Source organism: Phlebotomus papatasi, chromosome 2 (genome assembly GCF_024763615.1).
Source record: "Phlebotomus papatasi isolate M1 chromosome 2, Ppap_2.1, whole genome shotgun sequence".
In the NCBI taxonomy this organism is placed as follows: Eukaryota; Metazoa; Arthropoda; class Insecta; order Diptera; family Psychodidae; genus Phlebotomus; species Phlebotomus papatasi.
In genome coordinates, this window is record NC_077223.1 from 24,041,544 (window position 1) to 24,063,373 (window position 21,830).

The window sequence follows — 21,830 nt, forward strand, 5'->3', positions numbered from 1 at the left end:
TAGAACAATGTTTTTTGTTGATTTTTTTTTATTCCATGAAATCAATTATTCATCTATTTATATATATAATTCCTTTTATACTTTCTACTCCTCTTCCACACTTTCTCTTATTCCTTTTATTCATTGTAAGTTGTAGAGTTTCTGCTCTCATTCTCTCCTAATTTTTTTCTTATTTCTATATTTTTTCTTCTCTTGAAAAAAAAAAGAACAAAACACCATTCTCCAGTTTTTTCGTCTTTGTGGCATATTCCTTACCTTCTTGTGCTGTTTTTTTCTTCTTTTTTTTTTTAATCATTTTCACACCCTTATTGCTTAACTTTATATACACAAAATCATGATGTAAATTATGTTTCAGCACAGTTGTCTTATTTTTTTTCTCTGCAATTTTCTTTTTCATCGTGATTTAATATTTTTTTTTCTCAAATATTTTACCTTCATTCACATGCTCCTCTCTTGCCGCCCCCTTCAAATCGACAACTTCCACCTACACCATTAACTTCACTGCAATCGTCAAATGTTGATAAAATGTCACGATACGACGACGATGTTATCGCCAAAATACTGTTAAGTGCTATTGTGAATGACTGTTGTTGTGTGATAAGTTGGAGTGTGGACCCTGTGGCAAAAGGAAGAGGGTTCAATTAATTGAATGATATTGCATAAGAGCACATTCATTGCCAATTACTATCTTTCTCTCTTTTTTTTCATTTTGTTTCAACGTGAGTCAATCATTCTGCTTTTGTAGATTTCCCTCTTTTCTTGTCACAAACAGTTGGACTTACATAAAACAAAAATTTAATCCTATCCCACTTTTAGGGATTTCAATGAATTACCTTGTTCGCAAAGTAGTTTCTAGTAATGCAAAATCTTCACTATAGTACATAAAAACTTCATATAATTCCCGCAACTTTATTCAAAATTCTTTAGGGTAAATGTCCTAATTCAAAACCATTTCCAGACGCTTTAACTTTGACTGAAGCATCAACACATTAAGTTCATATTTTATCTGAAGAGAATTAAATAAATTTGCTCCTTGACTCTTTTAGAATGTTACTGTTTAGTGAAAATTCTTTAGGTATAATTTGAAAACTTCTTAAAGAAAAATGCGCAAGTGTAAAATGCTTCTATTGGAAACAAATTAATCCAAATGGAGACAAGGGAATGTTTCTAATTGGAGACACACAGTGTAAATGAAACCGCGACGAAAGGCTTCCAAAACCTTGTTGAGTTGCTCTTAAGTGCAGGATTTGTTCTTATTCCTGGAGGGAAATTCTGTAACGCTGTGGCAATGCCATATGACAAATTGGGTTCGAATCTTAGGAGAGCTTTTTCGAAAATGCGATTCTGTAGCTGTGACATTGCCATTTCAGCTCACGTGGCATTTTCAGAAGTCACATATTTGAGATTTCTGGCAATTCAAATGACAAAGAATTCTGTTAAACAAATCAACAAAAGACGTACTGTATTTTCAAAAAATTATCAAGTAAAGGGATTACATAAAAAAATCAATGAATTGCATTTTCGAACTCATGATATGACAAAAAAAAGCTCGTTTGGCATTGTCAGGTTTCGAACTCATGCGTGACAATGCCACGAAAATTACAGAATTCCTCTACTGGTTTTTTCACATTTCCCATCTAAAACAACAACAAAAATCTCTCCAAAAAAAAAACATTTTTCCGGGGTTTCCTATTGAAGCATTTGCAGACACTTCAGAAAAACCCTTTTTGTTCATGAAATAGGTAATTATTTCATTTGAAAACTTCACGTACCGTTAACAATAAAGATTAGCACTCAATTTAACTAAAATTAGCCAGAAATATGACATAAATGCTAAACAAAATGAATAAACAATAGTCACTTTATTGTTTTTTTCATTCGGAAACATGGTCGATCAATGAAAAATTCGATGGTGAAAAGGTACACTTTTAATTTTTCTGAGAAATTAACAAATTAAAATTTGTGAATAAGAATGGATTATCGCTTTATTTGGAGCAAAATTAACTAAATAATGAAACTATGGTATAGAAAATATATAAATATAATAATTTAGTACTGTATTTATCGTGAAAACAATGACGTTTCCATTTGGAGTAGCGAAAAATTTCCATTTAGAGCAGGTTTTGAATTAGCTTAATTTACCCTAAATAAAGAAAATCCTTAATCTTTTAAATCTTTACGACTTAAGCCGAGAGACGACTTAGTGGAAAATTATGAAAATATAGTTTAATCATTATTTCGAATAAAATTACGCTAAGACGTTTCTCGGCTAATCCTCAGGTCTGTCGAGGCCCTTAGAATGTACAAGTTATTAGATAAGGGAAATCTTACTATTACTATGCAAATTGTTCATTAATACTCCCTCCGTTCCGAAATAAGTCGTACGTTTGGGAAAAATTCTTGTTCCGAAATAAGTCATACGTTTGGGAAAAATTGGGATTAAGGGAAAGTTTGTTGGTAAATCTTTTGTGTATCAACAATTATCTCTTGTAAAGAACTATTGCTAATGTCCAGTACTAAAATTGGGGTCTAGTCTTGATGGTATGTTGAGGAACGAATGTCTTAAAAATGTCTTATTTTTTGCGTTTTATTTTCAATCTAAAATAGGTGCAGAATGGTGAGAGATACAGACTTGGGGCCTCTGGGGGACCCCCACATAAGTTGACCCTGGGACCATTAATATGTTCTTTATTTTGCCCCTACTCCTTCCCTTCCCCTCCAAAATCATGTTTTTTGGGATTGCTCGAAAACACGTTGTGCGATTTTTTTTTCTTCAATTCTGGATATGTTTTAGAGAAACATATAAATTGTTCCATGGTCAACTTATGGGGGGTCCGCTGAAGGTCCCAAGACCCTATCTCTCACCATTTTGCATCCAGATATTCGAATACATAAAAAGGGATGTTCTTTTTATTGCTCATTCTGCAAATTTGAGCAATAAAAAATGTTATATCGGTAATAACTGGTGAGTTCTACTTGTGCATACTAAAAATTTAGAATAAATTCTAGCCTGTAATGTTAATCACAGTCCATCTTATAGTAATTAACTATCTACCGGAGCTCTTTGAAAAAAACGCGAAAAATGAACAACTTCAACATATCGATTCCTCAACTTACCATCATCGTAGGATCCCCATATTATCCCTGAACATGGAGGATAGTTCATACACAAGATATTTGCAAATAACAAAAACATTATCTGAAACCATTCCTTAATCCCTGATTTTTCGCCAAACGTACGACTTATTTCGGAACGGAGGGAGTACTTAATTATATCAAATTTGAAAATTTGAGAAATAAACCGGACCTGGCCCACAAAAAGTGGTTTAAAAAATCCATAACGTTTCTTTAGTTTTATTTCGTATATGCTTTTGAGCTAGAGCCAGGGTTGGGCGTTTTTTTTTACATTTTACATCATTTTTTACATAGTAAAAGAAAAGCCTTTAACATGTGCTACATTTTTAACGTGTAAAGTTAAAATATAAAAAATGTAAAATTGATTGATAAAAATATTGATATAAATATTGTAAAAATCATTGAAATTAAGATTTATTTCCTGCTCTCTTCATAATGATAATTTTTCTCTTGGGGATTTTGCTATATAGCTTGTCCAAGACATCACATTCCAGAAAACAATGTTCATGAAAAGAATCAGTGTCTCCTTGCTAACACTGATTCTGTGGTAATGAATATTTCTGTGATAATATTCTAAAAACAAAATTCTGCACAGAATCCGAGTAAAAACGATCTAAATTGCTAAACGTTTTGTTCGAAAGCTGTGAGGATTTTATACTCAATTTTAACCGTTTCGTGCTGAAACTGTGCGCTCTTTATTTGCAATTTTAAAAAGATTAAAGCTATGAGTGTATTACATACAAGTAAAATCATTTTAAGTTTAAGTTGTGCAGGATTTGAACATAATATTAACCAGTTTATGCTGAATCAGTGTCGGTTCTGTGACAACCTTGTTTTTTTTTTAACTTAAACTGTGCGGGTTTTATGCAAAATTATTAATTATTAATTAATTATTAAATTATTTTTGTTTTCCTGTCGAACATTTTACGAACACTTACGAACAAATGTTTGTAAAAGTACAAAAATGTTCGTCAAATGATCATGTTACGAACAATGTTTGTGAAAAATACAAACTTTTACGAACTTGTTTGTGGGTTATACAATTCACGAGCATTTCGTGACTCCCCCATAGGAATTCACAAGCATTTACGAACATTTTTACAAAATATTTTGTCCTGTGTTGTGTATGAAATTCCGTTCAAACAATGAAGATATTTCCTGATATTGATACCTTGCACATTCATAATCACTCGGAAAATTCAATCGAGAATCTAAAAAATTGGACTTACGGATATTGAGGGATATCCTTGGGATATCATATGATGTTGTGGCAATTTTGATCCATCCTCCGCCTTCTCCTCCTCCCTCCTCTTTAGGCAAGCTGCTTTCGGGTTAAGATTCCTCTCTGTGAAGAGCAATTTTAAAGGCAAAATTGAGTCTACGTCTCGAAGTGATCTGATATAAAAGGAATAGTAAATATATTTCCTGTTCACTCACCTCGAACTTGTTGCTCCAAATTCATTATCACTTCCACTGCCATATTGAGAATACCCAATTTTGTTTGTGGCTTATCTGATTTCAGGTGTGTCATGCACATTCTGCCCAATTCCTTTAGAGCCTCATTTATATCCCGAATCCGTATCCTAGATTATTAATTTGGAATATTACAAAAATGGTTTAAATATAAATTATTTTATATAAAAAAATGATATGGTGCTGGATTCTATTTGAATAAAAAATTTCAAGCAAAAGGTATACCTCTAAATTTTGCTAACACAGCATCATTGCATCAAAAAAATATGCTTGCAATCTATTTTATTCAAATATAATTCATGTAAAAGAAAAATTTATTATTGCGCAACGACAGACGAGAAAAATCAATTGAAACTCTCGAGAGATTCTTCTTTTTTCCTTCTTCATATTCACACAGATATTTTTTCATATTCAACACAATACAAAACTGACAATTTCATTTTCTCATGAGGAAAAGAAACGCCGCGAAGAAACCAAAATGATTACAGTGGAAACTTGTTGTTCCCGGCATCATCTCTGAAAAGCAAGCATATTGAAAAGTCTACACAGTGAAAGAAATTGTTTGATTTTTTTCCACGAAAGTCTCTTTGGAAATGAATAAAATTGACAAATCATTTGATAACTTTATAGAAAAGTTTATGACTTCACTGAGAGAAAAAAGAGGGTGCGATTAACTTATTTTCCTCATAACTTTAACACTTTTTAGGTGTAAAAATATATCTACAATTTTTAACGTTAATTTTACACCTTTTGAGGGTAAAATCAACATGAAAAAGGGTAACTTTAACCCCCAATACACCTAAAAAGCATAATATTTACACCGATTTCGGATCAATAATGCAGGGTAAAATTAACATTTCCGGAATGTTATTTTAACTTTTTCGGATTTCTCTCAGTGTTCAGTCGAATTATGAAAAAATAACAATAAAGAAAAACATTTGTAAAAATAACAAACTTTCAAATAATTTGAATCTTATAGAATTTCAAATATGGACTGTATAATTACTAGAATTTAAAGACAAATAACCATAGGTATAATCAAATTGAATGATTTGTCATTTCAACAAAATTCTCTGTACTTTCAACAAACGTTTGTCAATTTAACAAACATTTGTCAATTCTTTCCAAAATATTTCCTCACTGTGTTTTAGTAGCGAAATCTGATCCTCTTGAAGTTCTGACGTTGGTTAAAAAAAATCAGTTATTAGAGGTACTTCTTTTGCTCTCTGGACAATTAATGTTCTCAATTTTTTTTCCATGAACTTTCTTTGACATTTTCTTTCTCTTTACCTTTCACGAGCATTATTTGCTTGCCGTCTCTCTTTCTCTCTCAATGCCTTGAGACCGGGTTCCTCATCATCTTCATCAGCGCTCGAACAACTGCGCGAGATTTTACTGTATTTTTGGTTTTTTTTCAAAAATTATCCCCATAGAATTGTCAGCATTTGACAGTGACAGAAATCGCCCCAGAAAATTAGCCGGTTGCCGCAGGAGACAATTTTGGCCGTGAGAGAAGGAGTATGTTTTTTTCATTTTTTTTTTGTTCAAGATAAAATGTTGGAAAGAAAGGAAGAAGAAAAAAAATCATGAAATACTTTTAAGTGCCATCAAAAAAAATCCCATGTCAGAATTGTATTTGATGAAAAAAAATATATGTGTATGCAATTATTTTTCTTCTCATCTTTCATCTCATTTTTCTTTTATGTCATCTTGCAAAATTAAAATTGATTTTGAAAAAATTCAAAAAAAATTTCAACAATATTTACAGATTTTTCTCTTGCTTTTTTTTGTCTATTCATCACACAAAATCAAAACTCACCTCTCTCTAACATTATTAGCTTGTCGACGTTCTTTTTCCCGGACCGCTTTACTGCACGATGGATCAGAATTATCACCTTCATCAGCACTTGAGCAGCTAAGAAAAATAATTGCATACAAAATTTGTAAAGCATTCAATTTGCTCTACTTATACCAAAATATTCTTTGATTGCGTTTTTTGTTTTTTAAAAAAAAATGATAGAAAAAAAAACAAAACAAAAAAAACACTCACTATCGGCGTGGTCTCTTAGCTGAGCCTTTTGAAGGTCCTTCCACTGAACTACTCGGTTTAGTATCCGCTTCTGGCGGTTCCTTTCTTTTTTCTGTAAATTAAAAAAAAGCATTTTAATAATAAATATTCAGCAATTTCTTTCATTTTCTTTTAAATAAATATCTATGTAGGCAGAGTATAATGCCCAACGCAAAATAACTTTTGTTATTTAAACTTGTTTTTGAAATTTCAATGAGAGCGAATGAAATAGAGATCTAGTCATCTCGCTCTCTCACATAGGAAATTTTGAAAACATATTTACAAACAAAAGTTATTGTGCGTTGGGCATAAGAGAAATAGCATACACAATTTTTGAACTGCTTTCAATTTTTGTGAGACAATCGGTGGGCTTGCAGCTCACAACCGGGAGCTTGATTATCTAAAAGTGTCTCGGCTTAAAACAAACTTAATATTTGCACAAAATGTCGTTGATGTTCGATAAATTCAAATATAATTTCGAGTTTTTGTATTAAAAACTCGCTAAAGTACTTTTTCTGAAACACTAAGGGGTAGGTCATATTGTGAAACTCTTGTCAATTGTCCGAGAAACGCTCGTGAAACCTGAGAAACCAAATTCTTGCATTGCGAAACCCGAAAAATACAATTTTTCTATAGAGAAACAAGAGAAACCGAAAAATTGCATCGTGAAACCGACAAATTTTATCAGACAATCCGAGAAACCCAAGAATTCATCGCGAAACCGGAGAAATCCAAGAATGGGATCATAAAATTCAAGAAACTCAATTTTTGCAACGCGAAACCAGAAAAACCCAATTTTTCCATCGAGAAACCCGAGAATTCGATAAATTGCATCGTGAAACCCGAGAAACCCAAGAATGACATCACGAAACCGGAGAAAAATTGCATGGTGATGTCCGAGAAACCCAAAAATTGCACCGCGAAACCCGAGAAATACAAGAATTGCATAATGATACTCGAGAAACCCAATTTTTCCATTACGAAACCCGAGAAACCCAATTTTTTCATCGCGCAACCCGAGAAACCGAAAAATTGCATCGCGAAGTCCGAGAAACCCTTGAATTGGATGGCGAAACTTGAAAAATCCAAGAATTTCATCATGAAATCCGAAAAACCCGATTTTTGGATTCAGAAACCAGAGAAAACCAATTTTTTAAAACGCAAAACCCGAGAAACCTATGAATTGTATTACGAAACCAGAAAAACCCAATTTTTTTATCGAGACACTCAGGAATCTGAAAAATTACATCGAGAAACCCAAAAATTACATCACGAAACCCAAGAAAAAATTAAGAATAGCTTCATGAAACCGGAGAAACCCAATTTGTCCACCACGAAACTCGAGAAATCCAATTTTTTTCATCGTGCAACCTGAGAAACCCAAGAATTGCATCGCAAAACCCGAGAAATCCAAGAATTCCATTGCAAAGAACGAGAAACCAGAAAACCTTGTCAATAAAGATGGGAATGAGTTACCCCTTGAAGACACCACAATAAAAAGCTGCCAAAGATGTTAATTAGTTATTATAAAGGGAAGTTAATAATGAGACAGACAAAAATATTATGAAACTCGTGACTTTGATTGTTCTGACAACAAAAAATAATACAACAATTCTCTTTAAAGAAAAAGAAAAAAAAATATTTTTAGTGTTACAATCAGATTCTGAAAAATACAAAATCATTAAATTGTAAAGTACAAGGACTTCGAAATTAAAACGCAAAGTGCAAAGATTTCACTACACAGAAAAAAGTATATTTCGTAAAATCGTTTGCAAATGTTTGTAAATTTTCATTGGGGAATTCTAAAATGCTCGTTCGTGACATTTCGTGACAGTTTGTACTTCTTCGCAAATATTGTTCTTAAGATTATCATGTGACGGGCAGTTTTTGTTCTTTAACAAACATTTGTTCGTACATTTTTGTTTGTCTGGAAAAATTTTTACAAACAAGTGACAAATTATTTGTAAAATAACAAACAGTGCTCGTCAAATGAATATATTACGAACAATGGCCTCAATTCTGGAGACCAAAATCAAGATCAATATTTCAAGCTGTCGAATATTTCCAAAATCAAGATTTCGTATTCTGACGCGAAGTATTTATGGAACTTAAAATGTCTTTTTGCTAAGAACCAAGATTTCAAGATTTTCCACACTTTACGAAACTTCACTTCTGCCAAATATCTTCATTCCTCTGTTGAATTTCTTGAAATTTCGCCACACAAATTAGGAAAATTAATTATAGGACGTATTAAAAAATAAATGAGAGGCCATAAACAGGAGTACAGGCAGTGCAAACCAAACTTGTGATTTCGATTACATTACAAAATCAAAACACAGTATTCTTCAAAGTAATTCTCTTTTTGTACCATCTCTTATAGAAATATTCGTCATCAATAGTCATTTCGGTATGAAACTCTTCAGATTTTTAGTAATTCATATCTTGATTTGACATTTTAATCCTGATTTTTTGATTTTAGAATACCAAAATCTTGAAATTTTCTTGATCTTGATCTCAGAATTGAGGCCAATGTTTGTGAAAAAAGCGCAAACTTTTACAAACTTTTTAGTGGGTTATGCAATTTCCGAGCATTTAATTGAGTCTCCAGTAGAAATTCACAAACATTCACGAACAATTTTATGAAATATTTATTTCTGCGTCTATATAATTTGAATTCAGCAAATTTTACACGCTTGCAAATTTTAAGTTCGATTACCTAACGAAATAACAAAAAAAACAGTTTGCAAATAAGGAATTTGCAACTTCCGTAATTTTTTTTAATGTCTTTTACAAATGTTTTGTTGAAAAAATACTAATAAAACAGTATTTTTTTGGGAATGTGCAGAATGGTTTTGCAATCTAAACTACAGAGGATTTCACTTTATATCATTTAGTTCCTAATAGCTCCGGACCCACTTTTAGATCAGGAAAATTACATGAAATCAAAATTCACATCCCTTCCTTTCTCACACGCTTTGCATATGTCCATCTCATTCTTTCGCACTCTAAATTCGATTGAGCTAAATTGATTTGGAGTGATGTTTAACAGGAAAAGAAGAGTGCGCAAGAACGAGATAGACATATGTAAAGAATGTGAGCAAGAAAGAGATTCGAATTAGGACTTCATGAATTTTTCCTGATCTAAAAGGTGTGCCGGGGCCACAATAGCTCCGGGCACACTTTTAGATCAGGAAAGTTTCATAAAGTCAAAATTCACATTCCTTTCTTTCTCAAAAACTGCATATGTCTATCCTACTCTTTCGCACTCTTCTTCTTCCTTTGAACATCACACCAAATTGAATTTAGTTTAGCACAATTTTGAAAAGAAAAAGACGAAAAACAAGGCGAAGTAGAAGCGATTTTCAGACCAAAAGAGCGCGATAAACTTATACAAGTTTTTGGAAAAAGAAAGACACAAGAATTTTGATTTCATGAAATTATAATAAAAATTCTAGGTATAACATTCCATGAAGGAACAAGGCCTTCCCGCAAGGGGATTTCTAGACATGCATTATTATTATTTTTTGTATGGGATGAGGTTGTCAGTCGCATACGCGTGGAATCAAGTGCAGTGAAGCTCACTGGATGCAATCCGAACAGCTTTAATGCCAGAAAAATTTCTGGTGACCTAAAGGGGATTCGAACCCGGGGCACTTTCATCATAGAGCGAGTAGTGAAATTATACCGAGCATAAAAGACTTTAAATTTGGTTGAATTTAAATTTCAGCCTACACTGAGAAAAAAAAGAGGCTACGATTAACTTTTTTTCGTCATAACTTTAACGCTTTTTAGGTGTAAAAATATATCAACGTTTTTAATGTTAATTTTACACCTTTTGAGGGTAAAATCAACAAGAAAAAGGGTAACTTTAACCCCTAATACACCTAAAAAGGGTAATATTTACACCGATTTCGGATCAATAGTGCAGGGTAAAATTAACATTTCCGGAATGTTATTTTAACTTTTTCGGATTTCTCTCAGTGCAGTGTATGGAAACAGTCCAAAAATCCACTTTGTAATTGAAAAATTTGCAACTTTTAGCTTCTATTTAAAGTTCATCAAAGGTTTTCTGCAGAAAAAAAAGATAAATTAAGATTTATTTTTATTAATTGTAAAATTAAAATATTAAATTGTTTATAATCTTTTCCCGATATTCCCAACAGTATATTCTAGATTTTTTTTAAATTTAGGGATCTAATTATTTATTTTTCCCCTTAATTCCTAAACACAATTTGAAATTTTCCATGTAAGAATTATTTAAGTTTTGTTGCCAAAAAACTTGAATAGGATCACTTTAAATCCATTAACATAAATATTCGTATAATTGAAAACCTTCGTTCCGTGAATTGCATGAATAATATTGAGATATCAATCTTCCAATCAAGGCGCAGTTCTAACAGCTGTCTATCCATGACAACATTTAACCTGGAGGGAAACTCTGCCTACCGAGAATTCAAAAGCAAGAGAAGAAACAAGAAAAAAAGGAGTAAAAGTGAATGAAAGTATGTGATTACTGGAATTGCCACTTGTGAGTCTTTCTTGCTTTATGCTTCCCGCCATCGGATCGGCCTTTATGTCACTTTGAAGAGATGGCATCAATTGTGTTGTGGCAACTGCGGGTGCTGGTCCACTACCACTTCCACCCGCCGCCCCAATAAATGCTGGATCCAATCCTGTCAGCGGCATCGGCAGTTGGGGTTGTTCACAGTGATTTCTCAATACATTTATGGCATCATCTAGTCGCTCCTCCATTCGAGCCCCCTGCAACGATACACAACATTGCAACCTCTCAGATCCCCATCAGAAATTTAATATTGAAAATTCCCAACATGTCTCCCACCCTCAGCCTTCTTTGCCTGTTCTTTTGCTCTTTCTTTCAAAGTCATCTCGAAAAATCAACAAAATATTTAAAAAAAAAACTATATATAATGTAATGTAAAAAAGAAGATATTTATTTGAAATATAAAGAAAATCAGTCAAAAGAACAAAGAACACAAGAGAATGTGAGAAAAGTTAGAGGGTAACAAAAATAATATATAAAAGAAAAGAAAAACGTCGTCTACTTACATTCGTACTTTCTGAATGGTCTCGCAAAAAAACAATGGCATCATCTAATGGCTGTGTTTCTGGCGGATTAGCCTGAACAACAAAATACGCAGAAGCATGCAAAAAATATAAAAAGAAAAAAATTGTCGTGTATTAATTGTTAGGGATCAAACACACAAATCCACAGAATAAATTGAAAAAAAAAAACAGAAAAATAAACGATAAATTAAATTGTTAAACAAAAATTAAAATAATTTTTTCAGGAACTCCTTAATTATTTTGATAAATAAGTATCCTATTTTCTTTTAATAAAAGGTTCCTTGACCTATAATTTAAACCATGAAGCGAAAGAACATTTTTTCGCATAGCTAATAAAATTTACTTAGTTGAGACCGGGGCAGAATTATAGCCAGCAAATGATTTTCTTTTTATTTTTGAATTTGGCAGAAACTTGTGTCAATCAGACTAATAAATATTTCAATGAATAGGAAAGGAATTAATTATCTTAAGTAGTTTGCTCAATATCCTTTCTAAGGAAATACAGTAGACTCTCTCTCAATTGGGCATTTCGGGCAAAATGTAATCCGGTTTATCGATTGATTTGGGCGTCAAAGCCTTTTTCAGACAAAATTTTTTCGCCCGATTGAAAAAGAGCCTATTGAGCGAGAGTCTACTGTATCTAATACCCCACTGTTTAATTTAGCCCCGATCTTCCCTAAACCAGTATTCAGATTTGAGTTTTATCCCCATTCTCGAATGTCTCTGATTTCTAAACAGGAAGTAAATGAACGTGAGTATCACTCCTGGAGGAATATATGTACTACGGAAAAGGCACGTAAAAAAATTTTTTGGAAGATCAAGTGAAACGTTCCAAAAAAGATCGAGACAAAATCGGGTTCTTTAATGTGATTATTCATTGATTTATTTTCTCTATGTAAAAAAGTGTTTATTAGCAGTTCTTCAGATTCAAAAAGGAGTTTTCGACCCGAAATTGAAATGGATAGTCTTTTGTGATAAAGAAAAATGTTTAGTCAGTGCAAAAATAATTTTCTATCTTGAGTTACGAAGGGTCTCTATCAAAATCCCGAAAAGGTCAAAATTCCGAAAGCCAAAATCCGGAATGGGCCAAAATCTACAAAAAAGGCCAAAATCCCGAAAAGTCAAAGTCGCGAATGCTAAAGTTCCGAACGCTAAAGTCCCGAAATCGAAAATTCCGAATTCTTAAAAGTGTCATAGCTACTCCGACGATTGGACTCGCGTTTTCTGGAGGTAAAAAGAAATTTTCTGCGTTTTGGGAAATTATGCCACACATTATCCTTCGTATAATTTCGTCCTTTTGAGTATTCCGATCATTCGAGATTTTGGTTTTCAGGATTTTGGCGTTCGGGATTTAGGTTTATCGGAATTTTTGGGTTTGCGCATTCCGACTTTTCAGAATTATGACCCATTCAAACTTACTACAGTACAAACTTTACTTCTTCGTTGGCTTTTCCTTTCGCTTAGGAAATCTTAAAGTTCCAAATTAGACTTGATTCCAAATTACCCGATTTTACCCTACTTATAGAAAAAATATGAATGTGAGATGCACCAAAGAGTTTTAGGTTCCTTGCATTTAATTAAACAACAAATAAACAAAAAAAAATTGAGAAGAATGGGGCAGTTTCTAAATTTAAAAACTTAAAACTTTAATTATTTCTCTTGCATATTAGTTGTCTAAAAATATTAGTATATCTCAATTCTTAGACATTAATTACTAAAAAAAATATATATTTCGATATGCTCTACTTTGCTCTATTCAAAATCTTATGTTTGAAGTGAAATTAAATTATAGAACAATCAATATAATTGGGAAATGTTTTTCTAACTAAGTTTTAAAATGTTGTTTTTATTGACAACTATAAGACAAATATTAAAATATTGCCTACAATTCTTAAACATCTTTTTGCATTTTCACATAAACTTTGAGTTAAGTACTTTTGAAACGATAAATTGAATGTTTTTGTTGTTGTTGTTATTTTTAGTATAGAAAAAGTTTAAGAAAATATGTTTTATAGTCAAAGACGAAAAACTAAGTAATATTTTTGTAGTTGTTTTAAATTAATTCTTGCATACAGGGGCCTCTCGACATTTCATTTTTCCATACGTTTTTGCATAGAGGCACTGAAGAGTATTGGCAAGTTGTTTCCTAAATCATTATCATTATCAGTCTGATATATTTCGAAATTGTGCATTAAAAGCTATCTAAAAATACATATTTCATAATGCTCGCCGAAATAATACAAGAACTACGAGGAAATTTGTTTAAGTTGCAGTGCAATATCTTCACTTTTTATTAGGATTGATGGGCCCCTGCTTGCATATTTAAAATGGGAACACTTGAACTTGAATATCGGATTTTCGTAAAATAATGAAAGATTACTCAGTTTTTGAAATAACCTAAAGATAAGAAAATTATGACTTTAAAAATATTCTTTTTAATGAATTTCTTTAAAGAAATTTAAAAATCAAATGATCGAGACCCATCATATCGACCACTCAGAATATAAGTCGAACAACTCGATTTTTTACAAAAAACAATCGTTTTATTCGCTTTTTAGATAATTCTTTATACCCTTTCTACCTTTCTTCTGAATATTATACTTGAAAGATAATTATTTTCAAAGTTATAGGGATTTTAAATCTAAAAAATTCTATACTCTGCATGTAAAATCTTAGCTTCAAATCGTTCTGTAAAATTTGCCTACTGCGAGTTATTTGTTTTTTATTCTGAGCGGTCGATATTTCAAGTAATGAAATTTATGTTGCTTTGCTGAAATTTCAAAGGGAAGCTCCGTCTGGACGAAACAACACAAACTGTGGAGTTTTCAACCTAAAGATAAAAAAAAACTCATTCTTTTCCAGAGCTTTAGACACGCTCCGTGTCTTCCTCAGTGATCGAGTGATGTCAAAGATCACTGGGTTTCGTTGGGTGGGGGATTTTACAAATTTGGTTGTCTCCTGATAATCTTTATGTGAGCGAGCATCCTGGAACCCTCCCACCAAATTTTTAAGATCCCCCACCCAACGAAACTCAGTTATGTTTGACATAATTCGACCACTGAGGAAGACACGGGGCGTGCCGAAAGCTCTGGAGAAGAGTAAGTTTTTTTGATCTTTGGGTTGAAAACTCCACAGTTTGTGTTTCCACGTCCGGACAGAGCGTCCCTCCGAAAATTCCCACTGAAGTTTGAACGGCTATTTCCCCGATAGTCAGGGTTCTTTTTAAAATAAAGTAAAAAGGATATTGACAAAGTTGTGGAGGAATAAATCTTCTATAAAAATATATCAATTGGATTTTTTGCGTTTCCAAGGGTAACATCTCACAAATTATCCGATGTCTGACAAAATTTGCTCGAAAAAGTACATTTTCTTTCGAGGTACAGACAAGTTGCCTTAGGAATAGTTGTAGAGCAGTATTCCTATAATAATTTGCTCTTTATAAATCTATCAATCTTTCGTGAGAGTTCGTGAAAAAATTAAATATCCGTTTTGACAAATCGTCGGTTGCGTCTACCTCTGTCGTATCTGCATTTCTTTTGTGTCAGCATTTCACGCAAGAGGGGACGTTTGTATTGTAGCTTGCACCAAATGCAAATACAAAACAAATGCAGATACGACAGAGGTAAACGCAATCGACGAAATATTGCCCCAGTCTCCCCTAATGAATTTCGGAATTTCTGATTTATTATTTCTTACCCCCTTCCCATGCGGTCATCGTCATTTTAGCGTCGATTCCAACCTCCCCTTACGAGTTTTATATCATTTTGGCATTTATCTGATTGTATAACATTTTGCCCCAGTCTCCTCTATTCGCCGTTAATAAGATTAACCAAATATTCAAACTCTTGCTCACTTTCATTTCTACACCTTCAACTTTGACAAATTTTGTTTACTATAGTTTTATGTAATCCCTTGAGAAAATTCCCAGGTAAATTGTAGGTTTTATACCCCATTTGCCATTTTACACTCCAAAGAACTATAAAAAACTTAAGTGAACTCATCGTTTAGTTTTTCATTAATGTTTTTATATTTTGTATGATACTTTAATGTATTTCCTTAATTATTTTACTCTTTAATCCCTTTTAATGTCCAAGAAAAAAAAATCCTAAAAGCTTTGTTCATCTTTAAAAAAAAAAAAAATAACACAACAGACGATATATTTAAGTTGTAAAAACATATGATTAAATAAGAACAAATTAGATGCATCATGCCACAGAGTAATCACTTGTCAGGTTAATTTGCTCTCGTTTTCTTGAATATGAAAAAGACTACGTGTGTTTGTGTGCTGAAGTGGTGGACCACAAGATTAAAATTCAATCTTTCACTGTAGATGTACGACAAAAAAAAAAGAAGCAACAGCATTGAGAATGGCCAACAAAACGGAACAACGAGAAATAAAAGACAACAGAGAACAACACAATTCAGATGGAATGAAATAATAAGTGATCAAAACACGTGAATGGTATTTTATGTTGCAGAGAAAAATTCTCCCTACACCCTGAGACACTGGGAAATGTAATGATTTCCTCTTCTTTTTTTTCTGTTGTTGTTGTTGTTCCAAAGTGTGCAAATTTTTTTTAATTTACTCACCATAAGTCCTCTGGCCACCAGATCTGGAGTATAGGCTCCATTCTGAAGGCCATTGACACTGGGATTCCCACCAGCGACGCCCGTCGTGCTGAGGACAGGTGTCAATTGTTGCCAGGACGTTGCACCGCTCGGAGCACTTCCCGGCTGGCCGGCAATTACTGGATTCTGTGGTGGATGGAGTGGAGTCTGCGATGTGAGTGGTGGGGGTGAATTCACAGGGGTTGATGCATTTGAATTTGTATATGCCAGATTCTGATCAGGTGAATAAATCTATAAGTGCAAAAAAAAAATATACGTAGAAACATTAACTGAACATGAACATAAAAAAATCCCCCCAGTAACTAATTGAATTTTATTCCCATTTTCCATGAGAATTTTCCATTTTTTCAACACTTTTCCAAACCAATTTTGCACTTGACACTCAATCGATCCATATACAATCAATTTTGCTTAGACTAAATGAAATTCAACACCCCTGAAATCCTCAACAGTATGTGCTTTTACTGTTTAAATAATTAATCACAATTTCTTCCAAGGCTAATAATTACACCTTCAAACTGTCTTTTAACAAATCAATTTTACTGCGGACATTTAGCAAAATATTAATGAAGTTGTTACAGAATGTTCTAGATAAATTTTCTGTGGAATTATCATACACACATCACCTATAAGCTAAATTTGATTATTTTATGTGAAAACAAAAAAAAATAGGAATAAAATGCATGTATTTAATATTTGGTGCAAATTTAAACCCTAATTCTAACCCTGTTTTCTATTATTGTAATTGTTGTCTAATAAATGAAGTAGAACCGACCATCTTTCATTATCTCTTTTCTTCTAAGCGCCAGGTGTGCAAAGATAAAAATTCATGGATTTTTTTTTTCATTTCTCAGTCACACTACAATTTTGTTTCAAATTTATCAAGTATAAAATACAAAATAGATTGACATTCAATAAATTCAGTAAAAATTACTTTAGTCAGATTACTTTAGATCGGTAAATTTCTTGATTTAGTAAACAAAGAATTTTTTACAAATTTTACTGGTTTATCTCTGACCTGTCGTACAAAACTGACAACGAAGGGTCAAAAAGAGTTCAAACCATCAGAAGAAATGTCAACAACAAAGTCTTCAGACTAGCGTACACTAAGAAAAAACCTAAAAAGTTAAAACAACTCTATGGCAGAGTTGAATTAACTCTACGAATATCGATGTAATTGTTACTCTTTTTCGTTGTAAATTTTAGTAAATAGAATTAAAACAAGTGAAGAATTGTTCGGATTGCAGCCAAATGAAAAACTGGGTGTTAATTTTTCTGCATACCAGCGACGTTTCGTGCTTTATTTGAGCACTTCTTCAGGCTCTGTGCAAGGGAGATATACAATGATTGATATAGAGATTTGGAGTGACAATTACATACTCAATCAGAAAAAAATTTATAAACTCACAGAGCGATAGGTGATAGGTGACCTATCGATAGGTGACCTATCGCTAGGTCACCTATCGTGATAGGTGACCTATCGCTCTGTGAGTTTATAAATTTTTTTCTGATTGAGTATGTAATTGTCACTCCAAATCTCTATATCAATCATTGTATATCTCCCTTGCACAGAGCCTGAAGAAGTGCTCAAATAAAGCACGAAACGTCGCTGGTATGCAGAAAAATTAACACCCAGTTTTTCATTTGGCTGCAATCCGAACAATTCTTCACTTGCATAATTTACCACAGCCGTTCTTCAATTATTATAGAATTAAAACAACTCTTCGTGCGAGTTGAATTAATTCGTCGGATATCGATGTAATTATTACTCTTTTACGATGTAAAATTTCATCTCGACTGAAGTATATGTTTAAGTGTTTTCGTTTTAAGAATATACTTCAGTCAAGAAGATTTTCGTATGACAAAGTTCATATGGAAAATCAACTAGAAATATGCCTAACAGTGTTTCATGAAGACATGTGCGTGCATCTTACGTGATATTTGGGTCGGAATATAGGGAACTTGAGATCAAGAAAATATAAATAAAAAAATGATAAAATAAAAAAAAAACATAAAATTGCAAAATCTATACATTTTGGGATTTGAAAGAGTTATTTTAATGCCAAAAAAGATTTTTTTAACTCTTGGAACGAGTTATTTTAACTTTTAAAACGAGTTATTTTCAGTCTTAAGAAGAGTTATTTATAGGGGGAAGTGGGGCACCTTTGAAACCGAGGCACCTTTGAATTTGGGATTTTTCACCTGTTTTTTAATAAAATTGAGCCTTATCGTGATATAATTTAGCTGCACAAACAGATTGAGAAGCTGAATTCTATCACGATAAGGCTCAATTTTATTTAAAATAGGTGAAAAATCCAAATTTCAAAGGTGCCCCACTTCCCCCTACTCTTTTGTCATGTAATTTTTAGGAAAAAAAAGTTAAAACAGCTCTTCCAAATATTACACCTAAATAGAAGTAAAATCAACTCTAAAATATAGTTAATCGAAAATCACAACGAAAAAGAGTCAATTCAACATCGATTCGAGTAAGTTTTACTCGATTATTTTTCTAAGTGTATGAATTTTCTATTCAAAAAGCAATTGCAGTGATATTTCAAAATATATTATTAAGTCAATTGATATTAATATACAAAATTAAATAAAAACTTTTTAAAAATATTGATTATAAAAAAAATAGCAATTATTAAGTCATATGACTTAAGCCTTAAGGTCTAAAGCCCATTACTAAAGCACTTTTAAATAACCATTGTTAAGTTAAGCAGTTCATGGGGTATCCGATAATATTAATTGAAACTACAAAAAATTTCATCCTTTTACAATTTTAGAAATAAGGTATTATTTATTAAATAAATAAATAATTTGGAATTCAATTGTACTTCAAAATGCTTTTAACCCTTTAACGGGTAAGACCGCCTCCAGGCGGTCATTACATAAATCGCATTTACTGCGATAATATTACTTATTTGAAGTTGAAATATCTACAGTGACCTCAGTTATAGTCTTACTAACTTATTTTCTGAAGCTGAACTCATTTTGACCTTCCCGGCCGGCTATTCGTACTGACTTTACAGATCCTACTTAGTATATACAGCGTATTTATGTGAGGAAAGTACTAATTTCCATACTTTCTATGTATATACTATGTATTTACGTGAAAGATATACAAATTTAAATATATAGTCAAGTAATACGTTGTATCTCTACGCAAAAAATACTATGTTGAAGAAGTGCCCGGAATATATCGAGTATAAACTTTGTATTTCTGGTTTAAAGTCCTTACAACTACACAACCTTGCTGTGTCGGTGTGCCCGTCGACCATTTCCTCTCTACCCGGCCGGCTATTCATACTGACTTCACAGATCATACTGAGTATATACAGTAGATTTGGATGAGAAAAATACTAGTTTCCTGATATACTATGTATATGCTATGTATTTGAGTGAAAATTATACAATCTTAAATTTATACCCAATTAATACGTGGTATTTATACACAGAAAATACTCTGTTGCAAAAACACTCATTATATTTATTGGGTACGGCTCTACTACTACATAGACATGCTCTATCGGTGCGCTGCGCCCGCCGTCCAGTTCCAGCAGTTTGACAAGTGACAAAATCGTGTCGTGACGGTGTTTTACGAAGTGCGTTCTTCAGTGGAAAACGGTAAGTTTTCATAAATTTCATTAATTATTTCCCTTATATTTAATCCAGAAGAGACTCCTTCAAGACCATGTCAACGTTAATAAATCGAAAGATAGATGTGCGCAGACGTTTTTGCGAAGTTTTAGGAAAAGAAAATTACGTCAATTTTAGTGAAAAAGGGTTCAGGCTTCTTGAGTTGCATTCCGGAAACCATGCACATTCACAGCTGAACGTCTGGCCTAGCATATTGGTGAGGAATCAATCCGGGAAGAGCATTTCTTGGAAGAGTATGTTATTCTTGGTGCTGAAATTAACAGATTATTCCAAGAGGCAAGCGCTCGACCGTGATCATTTTGCGATAAAAGTGGTTTCCCTCAATTCTAGGGATTAAGAATATTTCACTAGATTAAATGAGTTTGTTCAAAGCTGCAGTCTTTCGTTTAGAATCAATTCGTAAACCGCAGTTATAGATAAACAAGGGATATATATTTCATTAAAAGTGGTGTACATAGACATATTTTTTTTACACCAATTACACTATGCAACAAATTGACAACTTTTTTCCTGTCTTAGAGGTCACATATGGTGCGTTTGAAATCAGTTGTCAATTTTTTTTAATTAATACTTTTATATTTTTCTGCTTTGCCAACAAACCAACAAATAAGGCATTTAGAGTGATCGGAGCGCGATGTCTTATATGAGCAAAATTGTAGCCCTAAGTGTTGCCTATCGCCTGGTGTCAATGATTGTTTCATATTTTGTTTAGTTTATTTTATACAAATTTTTAAAATCTCACTTTAAGATATTTTTTTGGTAATTGTTAGAGAAACTCTAATTTTACACTCTGAAGGAGTGGTTTAAAAAAGTTTTTTGTAATAATAAAAATTGAAGCACAACTAATGACCTTTTCAACGAATCTACGCCTTTTAAGTTCTATTTATTAGAACCTGAGATATAACGAATAATGTAAGTCAAAGCAGAAAAAATATAATAGTATAATTAAAAAAATTTGAGACGTGATTGAGCTAAACTAAAACCATATACTTAATCAGGGGACTCGACTCTATCAAGCGTACCATGTGAGACCTCTGAGACAGAAACCGTGTCGCATAGTGTTGTTGAAATTCCATAACAATTCCAAAAAATGACTGTTGTTAAAAGTTTTCCATTTTTTCTTATCTTCTCCTTGCATATAGTAATTTCATACAGTTTTCTCGAAATGTATTTTATCGTCCTTCCAATTTTAATTTTTTCAGATTTTTAAAGATAAAGGTTGTCTTGCTGAAAGTTTGCTATTTGTTTTTTCTTTAAATGGGAAGACCTAAACTGTTAAGACAAAAGAATAGAAAGATAGCTGGAGTATCGCAAAGACATTTTAACCGATTGAAAAAAAAGGCAAATGCATCTTCCTTTTTAAATATAGCTCGAAATGAATCTATCATGGAAGCACAGGCAAGTACATCCTTAGAATGTCTTCCACCCTCAGAATCTCCTGGAATCGCTCAATCCCTGTCACCATCACAATCTATCGAAGTCCCTGATTGTGTACAATTGTCTCAGTCATCATCGGATTGTCCTGATCATGAGGAAGAACCAAATGAGAAAATTTCATTCCGTGACCAGCTTGCTTGTCTTATCTCCACAAACAATTGCACACGTGCATTTACTGATCGTTTACTTCAGCTTATAAAACGAGAATATAAAGATAAAAATCTACCGAAAACAAAGAAAGCCCTGTTGCAGACTGGAAATAAGAAGATTGTAACTTGTGTTGTGGAACCAGGCAAATATTTTCACGTTGGAATTGAAAGCACTTTGATCCAATTTGACTCTG

The 21,830-nt window shown here is 32.7% G+C and overlaps 1 protein-coding gene across 11 annotated transcripts in view; it reads right to left on the minus strand.

Annotated features, from left to right (window-relative positions):
* Positions 1-384: 384 nt before the first annotated feature.
* Positions 385-21,830, minus strand: part of LOC129803215 (protein daughterless) — a 37,681-nt gene continuing 16,235 nt past the window's right edge. For 2 of the 11 annotated variants that reach the window (XM_055849648.1, XM_055849649.1), the window contains exons 4-12: positions 16,352-16,621; positions 11,744-11,815; positions 11,191-11,437; positions 6,659-6,749; positions 6,428-6,523; positions 5,899-6,003; positions 4,573-4,718; positions 4,365-4,480; positions 385-616 (exon numbers count right to left, since the gene is read on the minus strand). In XM_055849648.1, the coding sequence (XP_055705623.1) occupies positions 572-616; positions 4,365-4,480; positions 4,573-4,718; positions 5,899-6,003; positions 6,428-6,523; positions 6,659-6,749; positions 11,191-11,437; positions 11,744-11,815; positions 16,352-16,621 (1,188 nt within the window). In that variant the 3' untranslated portion in view covers positions 385-571. The remainder of the gene's footprint in view (positions 617-4,364; positions 4,481-4,572; positions 4,719-5,898; positions 6,004-6,427; positions 6,524-6,658; positions 6,750-11,190; positions 11,438-11,743; positions 11,816-16,351; positions 16,622-21,830) is intronic. The other 9 variants (XM_055849655.1, XM_055849654.1, XM_055849650.1 and 6 more) reach the window with 5 other exon arrangements.